The sequence below is a fragment of the Petromyzon marinus genome, chromosome 26 (genome assembly GCF_048934315.1).
Source record: "Petromyzon marinus isolate PM22_M1 ecotype Great Lakes invasive population chromosome 26, UKy_Petmar_22M1.pri1.0, whole genome shotgun sequence".
NCBI lineage: Eukaryota > Metazoa > Chordata > Hyperoartia > Petromyzontiformes > Petromyzontidae > Petromyzon > Petromyzon marinus.
Window position 1 is genome coordinate 4955060 of NC_133692.1, and position 21536 is coordinate 4976595.

A 21536-nucleotide genomic window follows, 5' to 3' on the forward strand; every position below is an offset into this window, starting at 1 on the left:
CAAATGAATTAATCTCCCTCATTCATTATGATCTGCGACTAAATGACAAAATAATAACAATTGACCGTAAGTAATTGCGCTACCTAGAGCTCGCCCCGGGAAAAAAAAAGGAGGCAATGAATACCAATGGGCCTTCACGTCGTTAAGCAACAGTCACATAAATTAAATTAAATTATTATTGTCGCTAAAAGACCATCTGTGTCACATCACGCCCCTTAATTCGTCAAATTTGACAATTAGTGCCAATCAATTGCAATAGGCATTCAGACGTCCCCTCCCTGCCGCATCAGGGCTGGGTAGCCCCGTGGGCAGCTATTTCAGAGGGCGCCCACCGCTTACCCGGGGAGTGGGGGAGGTGGAGTGGGGGTAGAGGGGGGGTGGAGTGGGGGTAGAGGGGGGGTGGAGTGGGGGTAGAGGGGGGTGGAGTGGGGGTAGAGGGGGGTGGAGTGGGGGTAGAGGAGGCTATTCCCCCCCCCCACTCCCCCCCCACCCAAAACTCCCTTGCCCCCAACATTTTTTTAAAAGCCATCTGATGGCTGCCGCAGACCGTTTATGCTCATTTTCGTTCACGCAAGCAAAGGCAGACTTTGTAAAAGTTATTTCCAACTTCGTTCTCTCGATGAGTGAGGCCCAGTGCCGCCGTGCAGCGATGAGAAAACTGCAGCCCTCTGCTCAACCCTCCCCCGTGTGGGTGCTGCCCATGATTCCGTGTCCACTGCTTCACGAGCAATGATGGGTGAGCGTTGAGAGCGGTGAGCCGTGGGTGGTGGTGAGCAGTGAACGGTGGGTGGCACGCGGTAGGGGTTCAAACGGTGTGAGCGGTGAGCAACTCAGCCGTTTGTACACATCCGGAATACGTTTTTTTTTGTTTGAAACGATTCGCAGTTTGTAACCGAGGTGGAAAAACAACAACTCTATCCGTCCATCTGTCCGCGGAGGGGAGGGGGGGGGGGAGGCGAAGAAAACTCTCGGAGACGGCGGACGGTGAGCGTCGACGCTCGCGGCTCTGCGTTCGTTGTTTCGCGAGCGGCGGTGGGAGCGGCGAGCTCTGGGAGGTGAGCTGCGGGTGGTGAGTGAGCGAGCGAGCGAGCGTGCGTGCGTGCGTGCGTGCGAGCGACCACCTCCGTGTGCGGCTCGCTGCAGGACGTCGGGGAGCGAGGAGCACAGCAGCAGCAGCGTGGGTGAGCGGCACGCGGCGGCGCACGCCCACCGCCGCGTGAGGCTCAGGGCGCTCTCCGCCTCGCCGCGCTCACCGTTGCACACCAGCTTCTGCGACCGCACACACGCGCGCACAGACGCACGCACGCATGCACGCACGCATGCACGCACGTTAGAAACGAACAGTCCCCGCGCAGTCTCTTGCAGGAAGCCCCAGGCACAGATAATAGATCATCGAAACTCATGTTAACCATGGTCAGGAATCAAACCCAGGGGGTCGGGTTCATGGTGCGGCGTGAAAACCACTACACCAAATATCCCCCGTACAGCCTGAACAGACTGTTGGGGCAAGTGCTGTTAGCGAGCACCTCTAAAGGCCGGCACGGCACACGAGGGGGTGGGTGGCCAGCACCACGCCTGGCCGCCACCGTCTCCCCAGTGGCGATGTTGACACACCGCACCAGGTACCCATTTAAGGCCGAGTCGAACAAGGGGAGGCCCAGGATCAGTTCAGATAATCGTCACTGCTGTTGGCCACGAGCAGGAATCTAACTCAGGTCGCCGGGTTCGTAGCGCAGCGGCCCTAACCGAGGCAAAGCCGGAGCTTTTTCGGGCGCTTGTTGCAGAGGTTCAAGATTCGATTCAAATGGCCACTTTTATTATTACTACGGGTGTAATAACCTCCATAAATAATAATAAGCGCCGTCTGCTTCACAGTGGACATTAAACATTCCCTGACGTCATTCGAAAGAGCATCCCAACATGCATCGGCGTCCAAATCAGCCTAATTGAATCATATTGACCAATCACCAATCAAGACTAACGCCCCCACGTCCCCCTTGAGTTCTTACCTGGTTAAACAATCAACGCGCACGTGTATATTTAGGTTCACACACGGTTGCTGCTGTAGCACATTGTGGAAGACCAAGGGCACGCAAAATCCAACCACCTTTGTCTCTCCATTAGCTGAAGCCAAGGCCGAGACGGCCGAGACGGCCATGGCTTCTGACCAGCCGGGCTTCAGGACACCCATTGCCGTCAATGTCGCTCACGGTCAGGGATTGATAACACACGTAAACCATCATCCTCGCAGCGACTTTTGGCTAGCCATCGAACAGAGATGGCCACTGCATCGCGCGCTTTCGGATGCGATTCTGCGGCCGTCTGGAACGCTCTTCCTTCCCGTAACAAAAGGCCACTGGAGCTATGCACTTTTACATAATCGCGATTGAAAACTCATTTCTTTTAAAACTGCTTTTTGTGTTAAGTTTGTTGTCCTACCCACATACCTCCGATAAGCACGTCCGGCTATGTACGGTGCGAAAAAAGTTCAACATACATACGTAGAGACACACGAACATGGCGCCGTCTGATCCCCGCCCATCGCTGGCTCCCGTGGCTGCAACGTGAGCACCACTGGCAAGCAGCGCTTGCAGCTAACGACAACCAGCGAGCGATCGACAAATCAAGGCGCGGGCGAGGGCCGCGGGGTCACCCGCGTGCAACAAGTGAATCGATCAGGAACGCTCGACGACGTGTGATTCATGGCACCTGTCCTGCCCGTGTGTCTCTGCGTTTGTGTGCAACTGTGTGTGTGTGTGGGGAGCGGTAGTGTAGCGGTTAGCGCGCTGCGCTACGAACCTGGCGACTCGGGTTCGATTCCCGCTCACGGCCAACACCAGTGACGATTATCTGAACCGGTCCCCGGGCTTCCCCTAGGTCGACTCAGCCTCAAATGAGTACCTGGTGCGGTGTGTAAACATCGCCACTGGGGAGACAAAGGCGGTCGGGCTTTGTGCTGGCCACCCACCCCCTCGTGTACCGTTCCGGCTTTCATAGGTGCTCGCTAACAGCACTTGCCCCAAAAGTCTGTTATCTTTATCTTTGTGTGTGTCTGTCGGGAATGATACAGCACGGTATTGGTTAGCACTCTTTGCTTCAAACCCGGCACCCGAGTTCAATTTCAGGCTCCAGCTAAGATCAGTGGAAAATATCTGAACAGGTTCTGGGCCTACCCTAGATCAGCTCAACCTAAAATGAGTTACTGGTACGGTCAGTAAACACCGCAAAACTTGGGAGGCAAAAATATGGCAGAAATGCTCATCAACAGAGTTGCAGCAGCAGCAGCATCAAGGAACGGATCAAGGAGAGGTGGAAACAGAACAGGAAATGAGCAGAAGGTGATAGAAGTTTTGGAGGCAGGAGCAACGCACTGATGTAGCAGCAGCACGAGCAACTGCTCGAGCAGACCGAGGGGATCGAACAATAACAAGACGGTTGACGAGTATCGACCAGGTTATGTCGCGTCACGCACCAACAAGGCCCTGCCGGCGTGCAAACTCTTTTGCAACACCGCCAGCATCGCCGCCATGTGACTCCGCTCGTCCATGGCCTCCGCCCCGGACAGGAACTCGATCCCTCTGTCAGTGCCGGGACCGCTCTCCTGGACGGACGAGCCGGAGTCGAGGATCACCGGGACGGCGGCAACGGCGGCGGAGGAGGACGAGGATGCGACGGATGCCCTCGAGGTGGCAGAAGCGACGGAGGCGGTGGAATCGGTCAATTCGGTGGAGGCGGTTGCGGCCGGGCGAGCGGCGAGGGTGGGACGCAGGCGGCCCAGCCACGCCCGCAGCGCCTGCGGCGCCAGCAGGGCGGCCAGCTCGTCGTGGGCGAAGACGAAGCGCACGAACGATGGCCGGTGCGAGTACAGCTCCGCCGGGGAGTCGGCGGCACGCACCGCCCGCACCACGGGCGCCAGCCGATCCTGTGGGGCAGGCAACGGCGTCAACTGGCGGGCAGGTCGAGGCGGGGCGGTGAAGCGGGCGGAGTGGTCGCACGTTTTGCCGTTCGTTGCGGGCGACCCGTCGGCTCGAGGCCCCATCGGTGTTAACCGTAACGTATAAAACTAAAACCAATTTTATTTTACCAGGTAAGGCCCACTGAGCTCTACAGCTCTTTTTCGGAAGCGACGTGGCCACAAGTGATAGCTCAACGAAGTGGCTTAACATGTGGAAATGTACAGCAGCCAAATACTCTTGAACACACGTTGATTCTTAATGTGGAGGGAATAATCGGAGGACTCGGAGAAACATCCACGCGCGACCACGGGGAGAACATGCAGACTCCAAATATACAGGCGTCAGGGCTGGGATATAACCCACGACCTCCTGCATACCAGGCAAGGGAGTTAACATCTCGTCACCATATAGCACACCTATGCTCGCTTCGACGTGGATGTTTCAAGATAGCGCGACGTCATTTGCATAGGAATGGGCCAAGTGGGCCAGGAGTCACGGCCCACATTTGCCATATTTGATCAATGGCTCGTAGACAACTTAACTGCAAAGACACGCGGTAACATCGCCCACCCCTAACTCGCAGAATAAGGCCAACTTGGCTGGCCGATACTGCGCTCACCTTGTGACACACAGGGATAGCTGCCACTGGGGGTCCCCTGCTGCGCGAGAACATCGGGATGTACTGCATGGGAGGCGCAGTATAATCGTTAAGCGGTGATGATGATGATGATGCGACAATAAATCACCCTTTGATAATGAATAACAATCCCCTTTTGTCAATTCGTCATTTTCCACAACTTCATCCGAGCAGTGCGACCGTCACGAGCCGAGGAATGCATTCGGAATTCTCGCGCAACAGCTGCGGCCCCCTTCGCGTCAGAGAAGGGGCCCGCAGAAGAGGACATCACGGAGCCAACTCTGAGATCCCTTCGTGTGACCTTTGGCCGACACAGTAGGGGGAGCAGCAGCGCTTACCCCACCCGTCCTGCCAACGAGGGTGGCGTAAATCCATTGCTGAATGGGAAGAAAAGAAAACCACGCACTGCTTGCAGCATAGGACTACGCTCCTCTGTACTTTACAAGCGCGAGCGAATGCACGCGAGATTAACCAAACATCACGGTAGAAAATGGCAGACGCAGCATGCAGAAGCACTAATCCATTCGTTATCAAATTTGTAACGTGCACAAATTTAACTTTAAATGACGTTCAGAGGTGCGGGAGAGTAATGCCTTGAGATTCTGACAGAAGGAGACGGCACCAACGCCGACATGCGGCGGTGGTGAGAGAGGAGGGAGTGGAGCTGCGACAGGGCCTGTGCGTGAGTCTTTGGGTCTCTGCGTGAGCCTATGGGTCTCTGCGTGAGTCTATGGGTCTCTGTGTGAGTCTATGGGTCTCTGTATGAGTCTATGGGTCTCTGTGTGAGTCTACGTGTCTCTGTGTGAGTCTATGGGTCTCTGTGTGAGCCTATGGGTCTCTGTGTGAGTCTACGTGTCTCTGTGTGAGTCTATGTGTCTCTGTGTGAGTCTACGTGTCTCTGTGTGAGCCTATGGGTCTCTGTGAGTCTACGTGTCTCTGTGTGAGTCTATGTCTCTGTGTGAGTCTATGGGTCTCTGTGTGAGTCTATGTGTCTCTGTGTGAGCCTATGGGTCTCTGTGTGAGTCTACGGGTCTCTGTGTGAGTCTACGTGTCTCTGTGTGAGTCTATGTGACTCTGTGTGAGCCTATGGGTCTCTGTGTGAGTGTATGCGTCTCTGTGTGAGTCTACGTGTCTCTGTGAGTCAATGTGTCTCTGTGTGAGAGGAGGAGGAGGCCACTCCACTGGGTATGGGCAGTTAATTGGCCGGGTGGATATGCGAAGGGTTGGATATGCGACGTGCTACCGCTCTAATGTAAAGCTGGGTCTCGCCTACAAAAACAGGCGATTCCTGCCATCTCAGGGGGCCGTTGCCTGGACATAAAGGTCACGCGTTTATCTCCATCGGTAAACAATGCCAGGGAGACAGAAGTTTGTCCCACGCTCCACCAACCAACGTAATTCACTCTTAAAGCACCTCCGCTCCCTGTGCAAATCGTCCCCAACCGAACGTAATGTGCGGATTTTGTGCCATTAAGTTGAAGGTCGGGTGGCATTAATTTTAATTACTCTGGTCTGGTTCTTTTTTTTTCTTGCCTCCTCCACGTTATAATTATTCCCGTTGTTATTTTTGTCGCGGTGAATCCGAGAAGTGGCTCATCAATAACGAGGGACGGCGGGGGGTGGTGGGGGAGCAAGGTGAAGTAATTGCTCCATCCGTTAATTAGCGCGGACATTAAACATCCTCTGACGCTGCTTCCAATTTCGTCGCGTCCGCAGAAGGGATGGGAGCGATGGAATCGGCGCTCGTGCGCAGGTGCCAAGCGGATTGTCAAGTCGCAGGGGGCGGTTATCGCCGACAGCTTTGGGAGGCCTTCATCCAGCAATCGATTGATCACGGCTGATGATAACGACGATGCTTACAATGTGACAACAGGAGCCAGGGTTGACCACGCCATGCTGGTGTCACGTGCGAGTGGTGGATCTCTCTCACCGTCAGGAGCTCTTTTAATCTGAGCGCTTACATTAGGAACGATGCCCTTGACTTACCCGAAAGTGGAGGTGTGGTGCAGTGGTTATCGCACTGCGCTATGAACCTAAAAGGTTGAGTCGATTCCGGCCATAAGCGACGAGTGACATCTGAACCAGTCCTGGGCCCCCTCTTCCGCCAACCCACGCTGACCAGCATGGTGAAGTATGGTCAGACAACTCCAATGACCTCAGAAGGCCTTCATACAAGAGTGGATTGACAAAGGCCAAAACCATTCAAGTTTCGGGTATATTCTGCTAAACTAGGAGAGTCCATGATGAGCCTCATTTACAAGAGTGACCTGGGGCATTTGTCTGACAGTAGGTGATGATTGTTTAGTCTACTGGACATCTGTGAAAAAGAGCTTTGAGGGTCATCAGATTCCTCTGGTATAAATATAATTATTCTGATTGCCACGTATAATCCAAATTGAGTAATGTGCGGTGTAAATTCCTAATTTGATACCTATGTATGCATGTTGAAGGACTTCTTTCACACCGTACATCGCCAACTGTGCAAACCGGAGGTCCGGGGGAAGGACGACAAACTAGACACAAAAATCAGTTCGAAAGAAGTGAGTTTTCGAACGTACATTACCGCAGTTTAATAGTTGAGGGACGTTTGAACGCTGACGCCGGCACACAATGGCCTACTCTTTCGAAAGACGCCAAGGGATCTTTAACGCCCGCTGAAATAACTAGGGCGGCCGGCGGATTCGAACCGCAAACTCCCACTACGAGAGACAAACGCACTACCGCTGGGCCCCGTCACCGAAAGATGCAGACACCTGCACAGGTAGGAGGATGACAAATCCACTTGCTGTACTGCCATCTCTTGGGCCTTCTCGCGAAACCATCAGGGGAGTTTGGGAGTTGTTATTTTTTAATCTGTTTTGTGATCCACCGACCCTCTTTGCCCGTAAAGGGATGCATTAGAGCCGTGGGCAAAAACTGGGGCAAAACTGGCGCAGGGCAACATCTGACACGTGGAAGCTCATTACCCCAGAGAAAATATCCAATAATAAATTCAACTTTACTGAGTCAGCGGAGTTGGATTATGAACGTCTTTACACCAGCGCCACCGCTGTGCGACAATCTACAATACATCACGCAGCCACGCAACAACAATAATAACAACCATAAACTCCAACCCGTAGATGTTACATACACATGTCGACGACGTGCGCGCAAGATTGCACCGTGCGCGCACAGCCCCATAACCTTTTACACAACGCGCGAAGCGGCCCAGAAAGGATGCCCGCGTTACCACAACGATCGGCCGGGCAAGCACCGTTGTGTATAACCGCGCGCGAGCGTGAAGCCGCACGACGCGTTGCGTAACCGCGCAAAAGGCACGTGCATTATGCAAGCGGGCGCACGTTACGTAACGCGGCTCCATTAGGGCCACCGTGTCGAGAGGGACGCGCGGTTAATGCCTGGAGGAGATCTCGCTGAGTCGGGGCATTTCTCTCCAAAGCGAGTGCCGGCGGGGGGGGCGGGGGCTGGGCGAGGGGCGGTGGGTGGGCGTGGGGGGGGGGGGCGATTCGCGGAGCGTTATTAAAACGTCGTCGCACGCGGACGAGGCCGGGGCGCGTGGCTCGGCGGCGGTGATGACGACGGCAGTAGCGACGAGCTACACCTGCGCCGCGGCCGGTCGGGTCCGTCGCAAAATCAACCGCGGCGAGGTGTCCCTGCAGTCACGCGCAACCGGCACGCACGCCACGCGATGATCCCAATGCCACTCACGCAGAGTGACGTGCGCACAAAAAGGCAAAGCTTGAACTCGGGATGTCAGCCTCGTAGGGCAGTGCACGAGCCATTGCACTGCAGCTCCCCAAACAAACAAAAGACAAAGATCCCCCGTGTAGCCTTAAAAGACCGTTGGGGCAAGTGCCATTAGCGAGGACCTATGAAGGCCGGCACGCCACACGAGGGGGGTGGGTGGCCAGCACCACGCACGGCCGCCTTTATCTTCCCGGTGGCGATGTTTACAAACTGTACCCGGTACTCATTTGAGGCTGAGTCGATCGAGGGAAGGCCCAGGACCGGTTTAGATAATCGTCACCGGTGTTGACCGTGAGCGAGAATCGAACTCCGATGGCCAGGTTCGTAGCCAAGCGCGCTAACGGCGACACTACCGCTCCCCTCACACGCGTGGTGCACATTACCTAATCCGAGCACATGGCACAGTGAGTGGCCCGCAATCGTAAGGTTGCGAGATCGAATCCCGATTGAGGGGTCGACCCAGCCTATCGTCCCTGCGGGGTCTATAAAAAGGTGACAGTGGTTGCCCGATGGAAGAGTTCAGCCCTGCCATAAGATTGTGGAATTTCCACTTCTGGCTCAGGGCTGCATGTAGGCAAGCACCATCGTTCTCGACGTATTTGACTGAATACTTCTGCACGCACATAATCTCACGCACGCACATAATCTCACGCACGTACATAATATCATGCACGCACATAATCTCACACACGCACATAATCTCACGCATATATAATCTCACACATATTCTTGGTTCTTTCGGTAAAGTCACGTAGAAGGGAAACAATAAAATAATTAAAATATAAAACAATACAATTCTCACGACGTTTCGACTGCAACACAAGCAATCATCATCAGGTGTGAAAACCGCAACAAGAAAATTTGAAAAAAATGGCGGTTATTTCAAAATTTCTTGTTGTGGTTTTCACACCTGATGATGATTGCTTGTGTTGCGGTCGAAACGTCGTGAGAATTATGTTGTTTTATATTTTTATTATTTTATTGTTTCCCTTCTACGTGACTTTACCAAAAGAACCAAGAATATGAATCCCTGCAGTCACAAAAGCTTTAAATCAAAATCTCACACATGTACGTAATCTTTCACAAGTATATACTGTAATCTCACACACGTACACAATCTCACACACGTGTGTACTCGCGCAAATAATATAGCACACAGGGTGATGAACAAGGTGCCAAATAAGCCAACATAGATGGCAACAGTAACGATACCTGTGTATATACAGCGGCGGCATCGTAACGCGACCGCATCTCAAGGAGCTTTACATCAAGGTACGACAACACTCGGGTAGGGAGCGGGCGTGGAGGGAGCAGAGGGAGAGCACACACTGCGGCACTGCCCGGCACGAAGCAACTGGGGCGGAACAACAACAACAAAAACGACGATGACAACAACGATGACGACAACAACGATGACAATGATGACAAGAAAGACGACAACGACGACAACAACGATGACAACGACGACGACAAGAACGACAACGACAACAACAACTACAACGACGACAACAACGATGACAACGACGACGACAAGAACGACAACGACAACAACAACTACAACGACGACAACGACGACGACAAGAACAACGACAATGACGACGACAAGAACAACAACGACAACAACAACGACAACAACAACGACACAACAACGACAACAACGACGACAAGAACAACAACGACAACAACAACGACACAACAACGACAACAACGACGACAAGAACAACAACGACAACAACGACAAGAACAACAACGACAACAACAACAGCAACAACGACAACAACGACGACAAGAACAACAACAACGACAACAACGACAGCAACAACAGCAACAATGACAACAACGACGACAAGAACAACAACAACGACAACAACAACAGCAACAACGACAACAACGACGACAAGAACAACAACAACGACAACAACGACGACGACGACAAGAACAACGACGACGACAACAACGACAACAACAACGACATTGACGACGATGAGCCCGACGGGCAGCCGGAGCAGCATCCACGAGTCGCGGGGCATCCTCAGGTGACCCCTCACAATCACGGCCATCATCACAATCACGGCCATCATCACAATCACGGCCATCATCATTTCTGGACCCTCCCGATTGGCGCGGTTGTCCACGTACGATGCAAAAGAAGTCCAACGCACACCTGCACGGACATATATCAGCAAAACAAAACTGGCGTACAAGTTTGTGAAAACAGCTGAACTCCGAGTCGTTCCCCCGTCTTGCAGAGGAAGCGAATATTGTGCAGCGTGTTCCAGGTTGAAATAATAGTAATTATGCCCATTATATTTGTTGGAAGGACACAACTGTAAACACAGCGGTTGATCCGTGCGCACATTGGGGAGCGAATGAAGGCGGACGGCGGCTGAGAGCAGGTTCGGAGCGATTTGAAAAACTTAACTCAACAAAGAAGAGCAATGGACCTAAATTAAGAACGCTTACGTTCAACGCACATCACCTGCTGTCACGTGCAGGTCAGAAAGACGGACCTTGGCGAACAATATGAAATGCGTCAAGCGGCGGAATTACGCGGAGCAACAGGAAGAGGAATGCGTGGATTAGAGAGCGAGAGAGGCATCGTATTGACCCTCACGAGGAGTTAAGTTTTGCTGGTGCAGTAGCACCACGTCGCTTGGAGGGACGACGGCCGAGACTAACGGTTGAGCGGCAAGCAGAGGGAACGTTTCCCGAGTGGCGCGACCTCAACGGTTCCTCGCATCGCCGGCGACACGGATCGCTCCGTGCCAAGCAGAGCCGGGAAGATGAGCCAATCGGGTCGCTTTGTCGAATAAAAAGCACGGCGGCAACACGTCGGAAACAAAGGTGAGAGCGGACTTTTCTTTTTTTGTTTGTTTCAAAACACTTTTCCTGCCGTCCGATTCGTCAAGCGATCGAGCCGATATTCGGTTGCGTACTCGCTCACGTCAATCATCGCAGAGGCCGGCTCCACCGCCAACTCCACACGGGCAGAGGAGGCGGGGGGTAGAGAGAGCGTGGCCGACAATTGCGACGAGTGGGGCCCGGGCGCGGGCCCTGCCTCGCCTGGCCCACGCAGTGTCCATAATAACTTGTGACTAATGTCATTTATTATTTAGCTGCACACGATATATTAAAGGCCAAAATAGGGGGAGCAATTGTTTCCCTCTCTGCCCTAACATATTTTGTCAGCGCACATAACAAGTGGCATTACTCATAGTGTGCGTCACGTCACGTTCGTATCAAATTTCGTTTGGCTTTGTTTTCGCGAGCGCTGCGTCTCGGTCTTCAGACGCTGCAATCATACGCTGCACCGAGCGCTACCGTTTTGTACCTTGCGCCGAAAGAACTACCGCCCCCCTGCCCGCCCCCCTCTCTCTGCCCCGCAGCGCTGGCGCTCGCCTTTACCATCTGGATTAGCGCTGGCAACCGCGCACTTGGCTTGCGGTGACAGGGCCCAGCGGTGGCGAGTACGCCGCTTGTTCAGAATCAGAATCTTTATTTAGACTGGAGGAATCCGATGAGCTCTGAAGCTCTTTTTACAGATGTCCAGTCGGTGCACGGGGTCAGTTGCAGAGGATATCGCGGTTCGAGCCCAGGGACCACCCTGGTTATTACCGCGTACCGTGCAAACCATTCGACTTGACGCCAAAGATCCCCTGACCTCATTCGAAAGACGTGCGCCGTCGTCACGGTCAAAATGTGGGCAAGTATTAAAAAGCTGCTCGCAAATTGCTTTAACGGGGAATATCCACGCGCCAACCTCGTCCCCTGCCAGTGGCCTGTACCGGTGGCGCGAACACCAAATCCACGGAATTATTAACATCGTAAACTATTATTACGGCCTGCCGAGGACTGCCAACGCAGAGGAAGCCAGTCCTCATCTGCCAAGCTGTCGATACGTCCACTGGGAAATATTGATCGCGAAGACCTGCCGGATAAAATATTAACTTGTTCCTCCGTACGGCGAAAGCTCCATTTTTTAAAACACGTTTCCCCTCTCTTTTATTAATGTATTCATGTAGATTTTTATTTTTTTATTAATGTATTTTTTTATTAATGTATTCATGTAGATTTTTATTTTTTTATAGGCAGACCCAGGGTGCCCAGAGCACATACCCATACGTACGTCAAGAGCGGACAATGCAGTTTATTAAATTATTCATCTCTCCCTATGAAATTTACATCAGCTCTCGCTGCCGCTTTACGGCGTATGGGTCCGGCAAACCGTGACCGGATCGGAGCTCCAATCCATATGGGGAATATGGCATATCCACCACAGGATTCCTCGGGGGTCACATCAGACCCGTGCCTACAGACCCCCCCCTCCCCCCACCCCGAGTTCCAAGCCCTGCCATGATGATGTCACCGTCAGCAAGGGATCGCCCTTGCTGGTCAATTGCATAGCTAATGTCATTTTTATTAATCTGGGACAGGTTTGCCGGGCCTCAAGGCTACTTGTATAGAGGGATAAAAAAGTGCAATATTCAGCCAATTCATTTAAAATGTATGATGTGATTTATTAATCCTGGAGAGCCTTCCTGAGTTTCAAGACTCTTTTTAAGGAGGGTCCTGCCAGATGTTCGCAGTGGGAGGCGGGCGATGTTATAAAATGAAATCCCAATTGCGTAATGAGCAGCTTGAGTCTTCAACATTGGAATGTTTGGCGAATACCAGTTACATAGTTTTTCTTTCTTTCAGCCATGTGTCGTATTTACCCAGGAAAGCCTCAGCAATTCTCAAGGCGCTTTTGCAGGTGGGTCTTGCATTGAGGTTTTGAGCCAATTTTATTTTACTGAGACTTCTAATTCACGTGGGAGGAAACTTAAGAACCCGGCAAACAGCCACGCAAATGGTGAAATATGACCCAGAGCTCCACACACACTCAACCCATCGCTGCACCGCTACCATTTGCCTGGCAACACCGCAGCAACAGCGGCTCTTGGGAGTTGTAAAGGAGGTGCACCCCTCCCTGCTCCCCCCCTCTGTGTCGCTCCACCTTGGATGGGATGTCTCATTATCTTTCAGGGGGGGGAGGGGGGATGGGGGGGGATTTGGGTTGTACCATGTGTTTTTTTTTCCCGTTAGGATTACGTGTAACAACATTGCCCCACCCCGACTGCGAAAACTTGGCAAGACCCTCCTGAAACAGTCTCGAGACTCGTGGGTGAGCAAGTGTAATAAACAATGATAACAATGCTTCAATATTTACATTACAAAAAGGAATTGGCCAAACCTCTTGATGCAGGACCCTACTTAAAAAGACAGAGTCATCTTCCGGAAACTGGCACGCAGCAGCTCCCTGAAAGTCGGGGGAGAGAATGTGAGCCGCTCCATTTAGTTCCCTGAAAAAGCCGCCGGCACATGGTACAAAACGTCGGACGTCGTGCCGAACAACAACAACGCAAAGCGGTGCAAAAAACTATCAACGCGCATCCGAGAGCTGTGCAATAGCACAGCTGCGAAGACCGAGGTAGCATCAGTTTAACAACGTAGGCTTTCGTGGAAAAGGATGGCTCATTGCTCCGTCTTGCCCAAGCGTGCATTTTGGTGCTGACAAATTGGCAGGAATTTATTTACCTGTGCTATTTGTGCTTTACCACTTTATTTATATTAATTTTATTTTAAGCAAACTCTTTATTTTTTCGCTTCCTTGCCCTTATATTGTTGTTTTTTCTCGAGTATCGTTCATTGATGCAACTCGCTTGACCCCCCCCCGTGCCCCCACAGGACGTCTGTGAAAAATAGCTTCATAGCTCATCGGATTCCTCCCACAATCTTCATAAAGAGTCTCATTCTGAAGCGCGAGTTCGCCGCACGGAAGGACGCTTTGGCTGGGATCTAGGGGGGGGTAGGGGGTGAAGGGGACGGCCAGCGTGCGGGTGGAGGAAGGGGCAGAGCGGGGGGCGGGTGGGGGGGGGGTCGGGATTCTCACCGAGCGACGACACAAGCGGGATCACCGCCCGCGAGGCGACGCCGTGGAGCCCCGGGGATGTGTCGCGACTTGACACGGAGCGGCGCAGTGAAGGCACGCGCTGCCGTCGCTGCCGAACGCCTCTCACCGTTTAACGCCTCTCACTTTATCGGGCAGGTGACGGGCGCACGTCGGACCACATTTAGCTCTCTCGCAAAGGAAACCTAACGCCACATTCATTCGCAGAGGCCGCCCCCCGCGTCAATCCACTGCTGGATGACGGCGTCGCCGTGTCGTGCTGGTCGTAGGGGAGCTTGTTGTGTGTACTTCAATGCGGTGTTCAATGCGGGCTGGCAGTCAAAGATGAAAGCATGTGTTAAGGCTACCTCGTCGTCGTCATCAGACAATGGTCAATCCACTGCCGGATGAAGGCCTCCCAAAGCTACCGCCACGTCTCAAAATCGGCGGACGTACACTTGGACGCGTTCTACTCCTTGGCCACCACTCCGTTGTTATTATTTTTGACCACGGGCCAATCGTCCCTTCGAGTGCCGCGTACTATCTAAAACATTTAATCGAGTTTTAATTGTCAATTTAAATTTGGTGGTGGCGTTCAATGGCACCAGCGCAAGGCAGTAACCGCCCCCCCACCCATCCACCCACACTCTGGAGAATGACGTCGGAGGGTCTTCAAGGTCCACTTCACAAGCAGATGGCACGCTCCGGTAATTCGGCACACAAATTACCACGCGGTAGCGGGAATTGATTAATAACCGTAATACTGACCGCAGAAACGAAGAACCAGCCAAACGTCGACATGGGGCCTCACAGGCAGGGCCAGCGAAACCGGCGTGCGGACGAGAGCCGGGAGGGTGGAGGGGGGGTGTAAGGGGTGGGGGAGGCTGTGGGAGGGTGGTGGGAGAAGTAGGAGTGGTGGTGGGGGGGGGGGGCTTGTTACCGCAGGCAGGCACGGCTCTCCGCGCTGGCACAGGGCGAGGAGGCACAGCGCCAAGCGCACCAGCGCAAGGTGCAGCGACGCGGGCATCACCGGAGGCCCCTCGCCCAGGTGGTGGAGGAAATTCAGCAGGGCCTCGCTCACCTCCTGCTCACGCGCCAGCCTGAGAACGGCGGAAACACACGCACGGCAATTATTATTTGTTTACAAAATATATATTTTTTACAAAACGAAATGATGGAACGTCTCGTTCCCAACGGTGGTGTCAGGGGAAAACGTTAAAAGTTTGAAACTTCAGGTGAGCGAGCGAATAAGCGAGCGAGTGATTGAGCGAGTGATTGTGGCCAGCGTGAGATAGTATTCCGTCCCTACAGAATGTCATATGATTTGATCCTCGAGATAGAAATTCTATTTCGGCAATATGACTGTCCACTACACCCCCAAGCCAAGGTCATTATACTCCTATATAGGTGGGGTTAGGGTTACGAAAGAGGTGGGAGAGTGCATGGAGGGGAGCAGAGCGAGATGAGAGGGTGGTGGTGGGCAGAAGTGAGTCCGTGGAGGACCTTGAAACCCTCCCTCAAACTGCGACCGTGGATGAACCCTGCTGCTACGTGCTAGTGTCACACACGGCCCGACGTGGATCTAGAAACTTCCCAAAGTGGGCGGGCTACATCAATAATGAACAATTCCAAATATTATTTCTTGTAAATGTCTATAAAATACCAACTTTCGTGGGTCTCAAGAGAGGACGATTGCTCCTATCTCCCCCCACCCCTGCCCCACATGGTGGACCACGGTGGGGGGAGATGGAGTGGGTGGGGGTGGGGGGGGGGCAATACCGATCGGCGTATGCCAGCGCGGTGAGGAGGACGGCCATCGCGGCAAGCTGGGCCGGGCGTAGTGTCAGGTCGGCGCGCGGCTCCCGCAGGAGCAGCAGGCAGTCGCGGGGGGTGGGCGCCACGTCCAGGAGTCCGTGGGCCAACGCGTCCACCACCTCCCCTCCGTCTGCTAAGACAACGATCCCCCGTATAGTCACATTGAGGGCGAGTCGACCTAGCAGAGGCCCAGCACCGGTTTAGATATTTTTCCACTGATGTTAGCCGCGACCGGGAATCGAACTCGGGGTGTCAGGCTCGTAGAGCAGTGCACTAACCGCAGCAACTGCCGTTCCCCAAACAAACAAATGACAAAGATCCCCCGTATAGCCTTAGCAAACTGTTGGGGCAAGTGCTGTTAGCGGGAGCCTATGAAGGCCGCCTTTGTCTCCCCAGTGGCGATGTTTACACACCGCACCAGGTACTCATTTGAGGCTGATTCGACCTAGGGGAGGCCCAGGACCGGTTCAGATAATCGTCACTGATGTTGGCCGTGAGCGGGAATCGAACTCGGGTCGCCAGGTTTGCAGCGCAGCGCGCTAACCGCTACACCACCGCTCCCCCTAACAGACACACACACACATGCGAACAAACGCAGGCGAGGGCGGTTTCCGTGGGTTGGGCAGTTGTTGACTCCCTACAAAGTGGTAGGCAATTCAAATCACCCCACAAGGATGATGGGAGGGAGCACTCAAAGGAGCTTGGGGAAGAGGAAGATCACGATCCGACCGGACATCAAACATCAACCGCTGGATGGCATAGAAGCCGCCTCAGTTGAAAGACGCAGCAACGGAAGACAGAATAAGGAGAGGCCATTGCCAATAGATGTCGGAGAAGGAAACAGACATGTCCTCAACGGTCTAAAACGCCAAGGGAATGGAAGAAGGGTCTACATGTGTATGCTGAACTTCTGTTGCATCGTAAGTAGCTAAACGTGCTAATTGAAGGGAAATTGGGCTTAGTCCACCTCGACTGGTAGTTGAGTCACCGTCACACCGAACTTGACCTTTTTACCTTCTCATTGTGAGTCAAGTTCTCCAGCGTCCTTGCCGCCGAGCCGTATATCTCATCGGCTTTATCCGATTAAAAAAACATTCAGAATTCAATTATCCAATTTATACACATTTCCTTTTACAAATTGTGTTAATTAGCAGCGCTGCATTTGAAAGTGCGTTCTCAAACCCACTTTCATTGTGAATAAACTATTCAAAGGCTATTAAAAATGCAACATCTGAGGAAGCGGGGTGGCTCAGCAGAGGGGGGGTGGGGTCAGAGGTGTTGAGCCCGCGCCACCGAGCTCCTGGGTTCAATTTCGGGTTTTAGCCGCCCGTCGTTTCCACCGGCTTCTCGAGCTCAGCGAGTTGACGGGCTGAGCCAGCTCACCCAATGATTGCATGAAACACGCAGCGCACTGAATGTGTTATTGCCCACTGAAATGGGCAATATTCGAGCTGTAGGAGCACCCGGGTAAGTTTGGTCTCGCTGCCGTACGACGAACACACTCTGCAGAGCACACAAAAGGTATGCGCCTCGTGTCAATCAGTCGGCCTCCTGAAACGACTTCAACATCTTGTTTCGCGATACACTGCTGCCGGTAATCGTTCCAAATGGGAAATGCATTAATCTCAAGGTGTTGAAGCCATTGGGCATGAGCGCAACAGCGCAACTGGGAGGAAAAATCTACAGAAAAAAAGATGCCCACCCCCCCGCACCCACGACGTGCGGGTCGTGGGTGCGGGGGGGTGGGCGTTCTTTGACCACAGTGTTCTCTACTCTTGTCAGCGAGGGTTGGTGGAGGTGGGGGGGGAAGCACAGACATTCAGAGGATACAAGTTACAGTGCAACAGTGGAGTTTGTTACACTGCCCTCTTCTGCCCACGATGTAACCCCACAGCCGACTGGAATGGAGGTTGCGGGTTCGATCCTGACGCCTGACGCCCGTATATATCCATTATTTTTCGTCTCCCCCCTCCTCTTTTCCGAACATAGGTGGACTCGACCATCTGAACAAACTGTCAAATCGCTATCCGTGATGCTAACGTTAAAAAGAAAACGCCACTTTTTTCAAATTTTCTTGTTGTGGTTTTCACACCTGATGATGATTGCTTGTGTTGCAGTCGAAACGTCGTGAGAATTTTATTGTTTTATATTTTTATTATTTAATTGTTTCCCTCCTACGTGACTTTATCAAAAGAACCAAGAATATGCATCTAGATAATTTAGATTATTTTGCTGCTATATATTTCCACGCGCTAAGCACATCATCATTAAGACCACAAAGTGATACGCCGCTTCGTTGAGCTATCATTTGTGGCCAGTTCGCTTCTGAAAAAGGAGCTAATTGCTCCGTGCGCTTCACCTGGTAAGATATACTTTGCACTCAATATAGCGTTTTGTATTGTTTGTTGTTGTACCGTTCAGAGCTGCCCCTACTGGACGACATGGGAATAGAGCTTTATAGCTTATCGGATTCCTCCAGTATAAATAAATATTCAGATTCTGATTCTGGCAACCTGCCTGTGCGTGGTGATCGTCCACGTCCAAGCGATATCCAGGCTCAACTCTGCTTAGCTTCCGGGAAGGGACAAGACCGCGTGGTTCGGCCGTAGGTAGCTCGTCATATTATTTTTACCGTCGATTGGGCAACGTTAACAATAACGCTGCTCCGGGGGGTGGGGAACTGAAACCGGCCACTTGATTCGTAGTAAAGTAAAACCAGAAATAATATTGTTTGCAAATCAACACGATATCCGCAAAAGCTCGTCACGGAGTGACTCGATCGCTGGCGGCAAAGAGGCCGGGACGCCTCCGCTCGGGACGGGATTTCTCCCCGTGCGATGCGGGCAATGCGCAAGCGCACGTTCGCACGCGCGCAGACGCTGCTGAGAAAAACCCGCCCCTCCCTCTATCCTCCTCCTCTCCCAGAGGATCAGCCCCGTGGCACGCGTCTGCTGCCCGCTCAAATTACGGGATGATTGGTGTTACTCGCGCTGAGCCTCGTCGTCATCGTAAAAAAAAAAAATGCGCGCCGGGGGAATTCCCGTGGAATTTTAACAAGCCCCGTCCGTCGTCGAACAGGCGCTGCTTGTCTTAATGGCCGCTTCCTACGAGTACGGTTTTTGACAGTCGCACGCGCACTCCTTAAGCACGTCGGAGCGTCAGTGATTTGCCGTTCAACCGGCCCCGGTGCCTGACTTGTCACTGGCGAGCGCCGTCGCGCGTTTTAGCTGAAGACGTTACAATCGACCGGCGGAGGGCGTGCGTACGGCTAAATTTAAATAAAATGCAGACTCGATGGTCATTATGGGGAGAACGTTACTCTCTCATGTGGCAGTGCGGAGGTTGAGGAACAGGTCCGCCCCCTACAGGGTCGCCCTCTACTGCGTGGAAAGGTCACTCGGGAGGGTTCTCAGATGTAGCTCTGTGACATCGGCTTCAGCGGGCCGCTCTCTCAAGTGCGCTGCTCCGCAGGAGATCCCAACAGACGCTGGGTCTTGCGACGCAAAACCCCCGACGGCGCAGGGCGGCGCTTACCGGCCAGCGGTGCTTGCGGCAGTGGCGGTGGAGAGGCTTCGTTGGCCAGCAGGCCGAGGCTCAGGCACGTCCGTAGCAGGAACCTGGAGCAGGCCTGGTTCAAGGTGTCGTCCCTGCGCGACGCCACACACACACACGCACACACGGCGGGCCAGGCGGTTGTCGCTGGATCGCCTGTGCGGCTGAGACAGGATGAGGCGCGCGCCGGCACCGCTGCCGCTCATCCGCCCGCGGTAGTGCCAATCGCGCACTCATCTCCGCACGGTTTGCTCAGGAGTCGACGCGGGCTCAATGAAAATCAGCCACGAACATCTGAATGCTGAGCAGTCCTGAATGGGCCTCGAGATTGTGCGAGGCTTTACTGGAGATGTGGATATAATTGCAATTTTTGATTGGGTAATAAAAATGTTTATTACGGCACCAATTAAATGTTTCGACACGAGGGGCCCAAGAGAAGACTACGTGCGGCTGATGACGACATCAGCGAAAATACACACGGAAAAGAGCAAGTGATGTTTGGGCCACTCAGCTCAATGGGAAACTCCCACAATCCAACTCAAGCTAAAAACTAAATGTATGCAGGGCTCACCCTAAGCAGCACAGTGGTATCCTGCTGCTCGAACACCCCACTGGTGTGTACGATGATTCCACAGCACAGCCAAATTCGGACACAACAGCTTACGGGGTTACATGGACAAGATAAGCACCGTGTGATTTTTTTGCGTTACATTTAACTTTAAAGAAACAAGTCACGTCTGCTCCTCAAGACGCGACCCCTGACCCCCGGCACCGACCCTGCCTGCTGACAGGGACAGCTGATGTTTACCTTGGACCTCGGCAGAAGGCAGCCTTCACCTCCAGCGTGGCCCTGATGAACCCGCTGCTCGCTGCGGAGTACGACAGCACAGGAGGCGGCGATCAGCAGCGTGGACACTCATTGAGGCGCCCGCTATCTCTGTGGTAATCCCCGCCGGGGCCCAAAGCCACTCGTGTCGGCTACATGCAAGATTCAAAACACCGCCGCCAGACTCCTCGCGCTCACTGTAAGCAGGCCAGAGCACGTTGCCCAACATTCCCATCGCTCCAAATCCAATCCCCCTCATCAATTTCGAGATTGCACTCAGTCTTCAAGATCCTCCACGGACTCGCTCCTTGTCAGCCTCTCCTTTCTCATCTCACTCCACTCCCCCCTGCACGCTCTCCTACCTCTCCCCTCTCATCTCACTCTGCTCCCCTCCACGCACTCTCCTACCTCTCCCCTCTCATCTCACTCTGCTCCCCTCCACACACTCTCCTACCTCTCCCCTATCATCTCAATCCACTCCCCTCCACGCACTCTCCTACCTCTCCCCTCTCATCTCACTCTCCTCCCCACCATGCACCCTCCAACCTCTCCCCTATCATCTCACTCTGCTCCCCTCCACGCACTCTCCTACCTCTCCCCCCTATCATCTCACTCCACTCCCCTCCACGCACTCTCCTACCTCTCCCCTATCATCTCACTCTGCTCCCCTCCACGCACTCTCCTACCTCTCCCCTATCATCTCACTCCACTCCCCTCCACACACTCTCCTACCTCTCCCCTATCATCTCACTCCACTCCCCTCCACGCACTCTCCTACCTCTCCCCTCTCATCTCACTCTCCTCACCACCATGCACCCTTCTACCTCTCCCCTATCATCTCACTCTGCTCCCCTCCACACACTCTCCTACCTCTCCCCTATCATCTCACTCCACTCCCCTCCACACACTCTCCTACCTCTCCCCTATCATCTCACTCCACTCCCCTCCACACACGCTCCTACCTCTCCTCTCATGTGTGGGAGGTCGCTGGTTCCCATTTGCTGCCCGCCACAGTCCGAAACTCCCTTCCCCAGCCACACGTGCTGTAGACTCCCTGCCCCTTCCCCAGCC

The 21536-nt window shown here is 53.4% G+C and overlaps 1 protein-coding gene across 2 annotated transcripts in view; it reads right to left on the reverse strand.

The window, feature by feature from the left end:
- Positions 1 to 21536, reverse strand: part of MEI1 (meiotic double-stranded break formation protein 1) — a 90456-nt gene that overhangs the window by 33847 nt on the left and 35073 nt on the right. Inside the window, exons 17-22 of one of the 2 annotated variants that reach the window (XM_076069890.1) lie at positions 20448 to 20508; positions 19622 to 19734; positions 16052 to 16217; positions 15213 to 15372; positions 3473 to 3922; positions 1122 to 1269 (exon numbers count right to left, since the gene is read on the reverse strand). In XM_076069890.1, the coding sequence (XP_075926005.1) occupies positions 1122 to 1269; positions 3473 to 3922; positions 15213 to 15372; positions 16052 to 16217; positions 19622 to 19734; positions 20448 to 20508 (1098 nt within the window). Of the gene's footprint in view, positions 1 to 1121; positions 1270 to 3472; positions 3923 to 15212; positions 15373 to 16051; positions 16221 to 19621; positions 19735 to 20447; positions 20509 to 21536 lie in introns of both variants that reach the window. The other variant, XM_076069889.1, reaches the window with a different exon arrangement.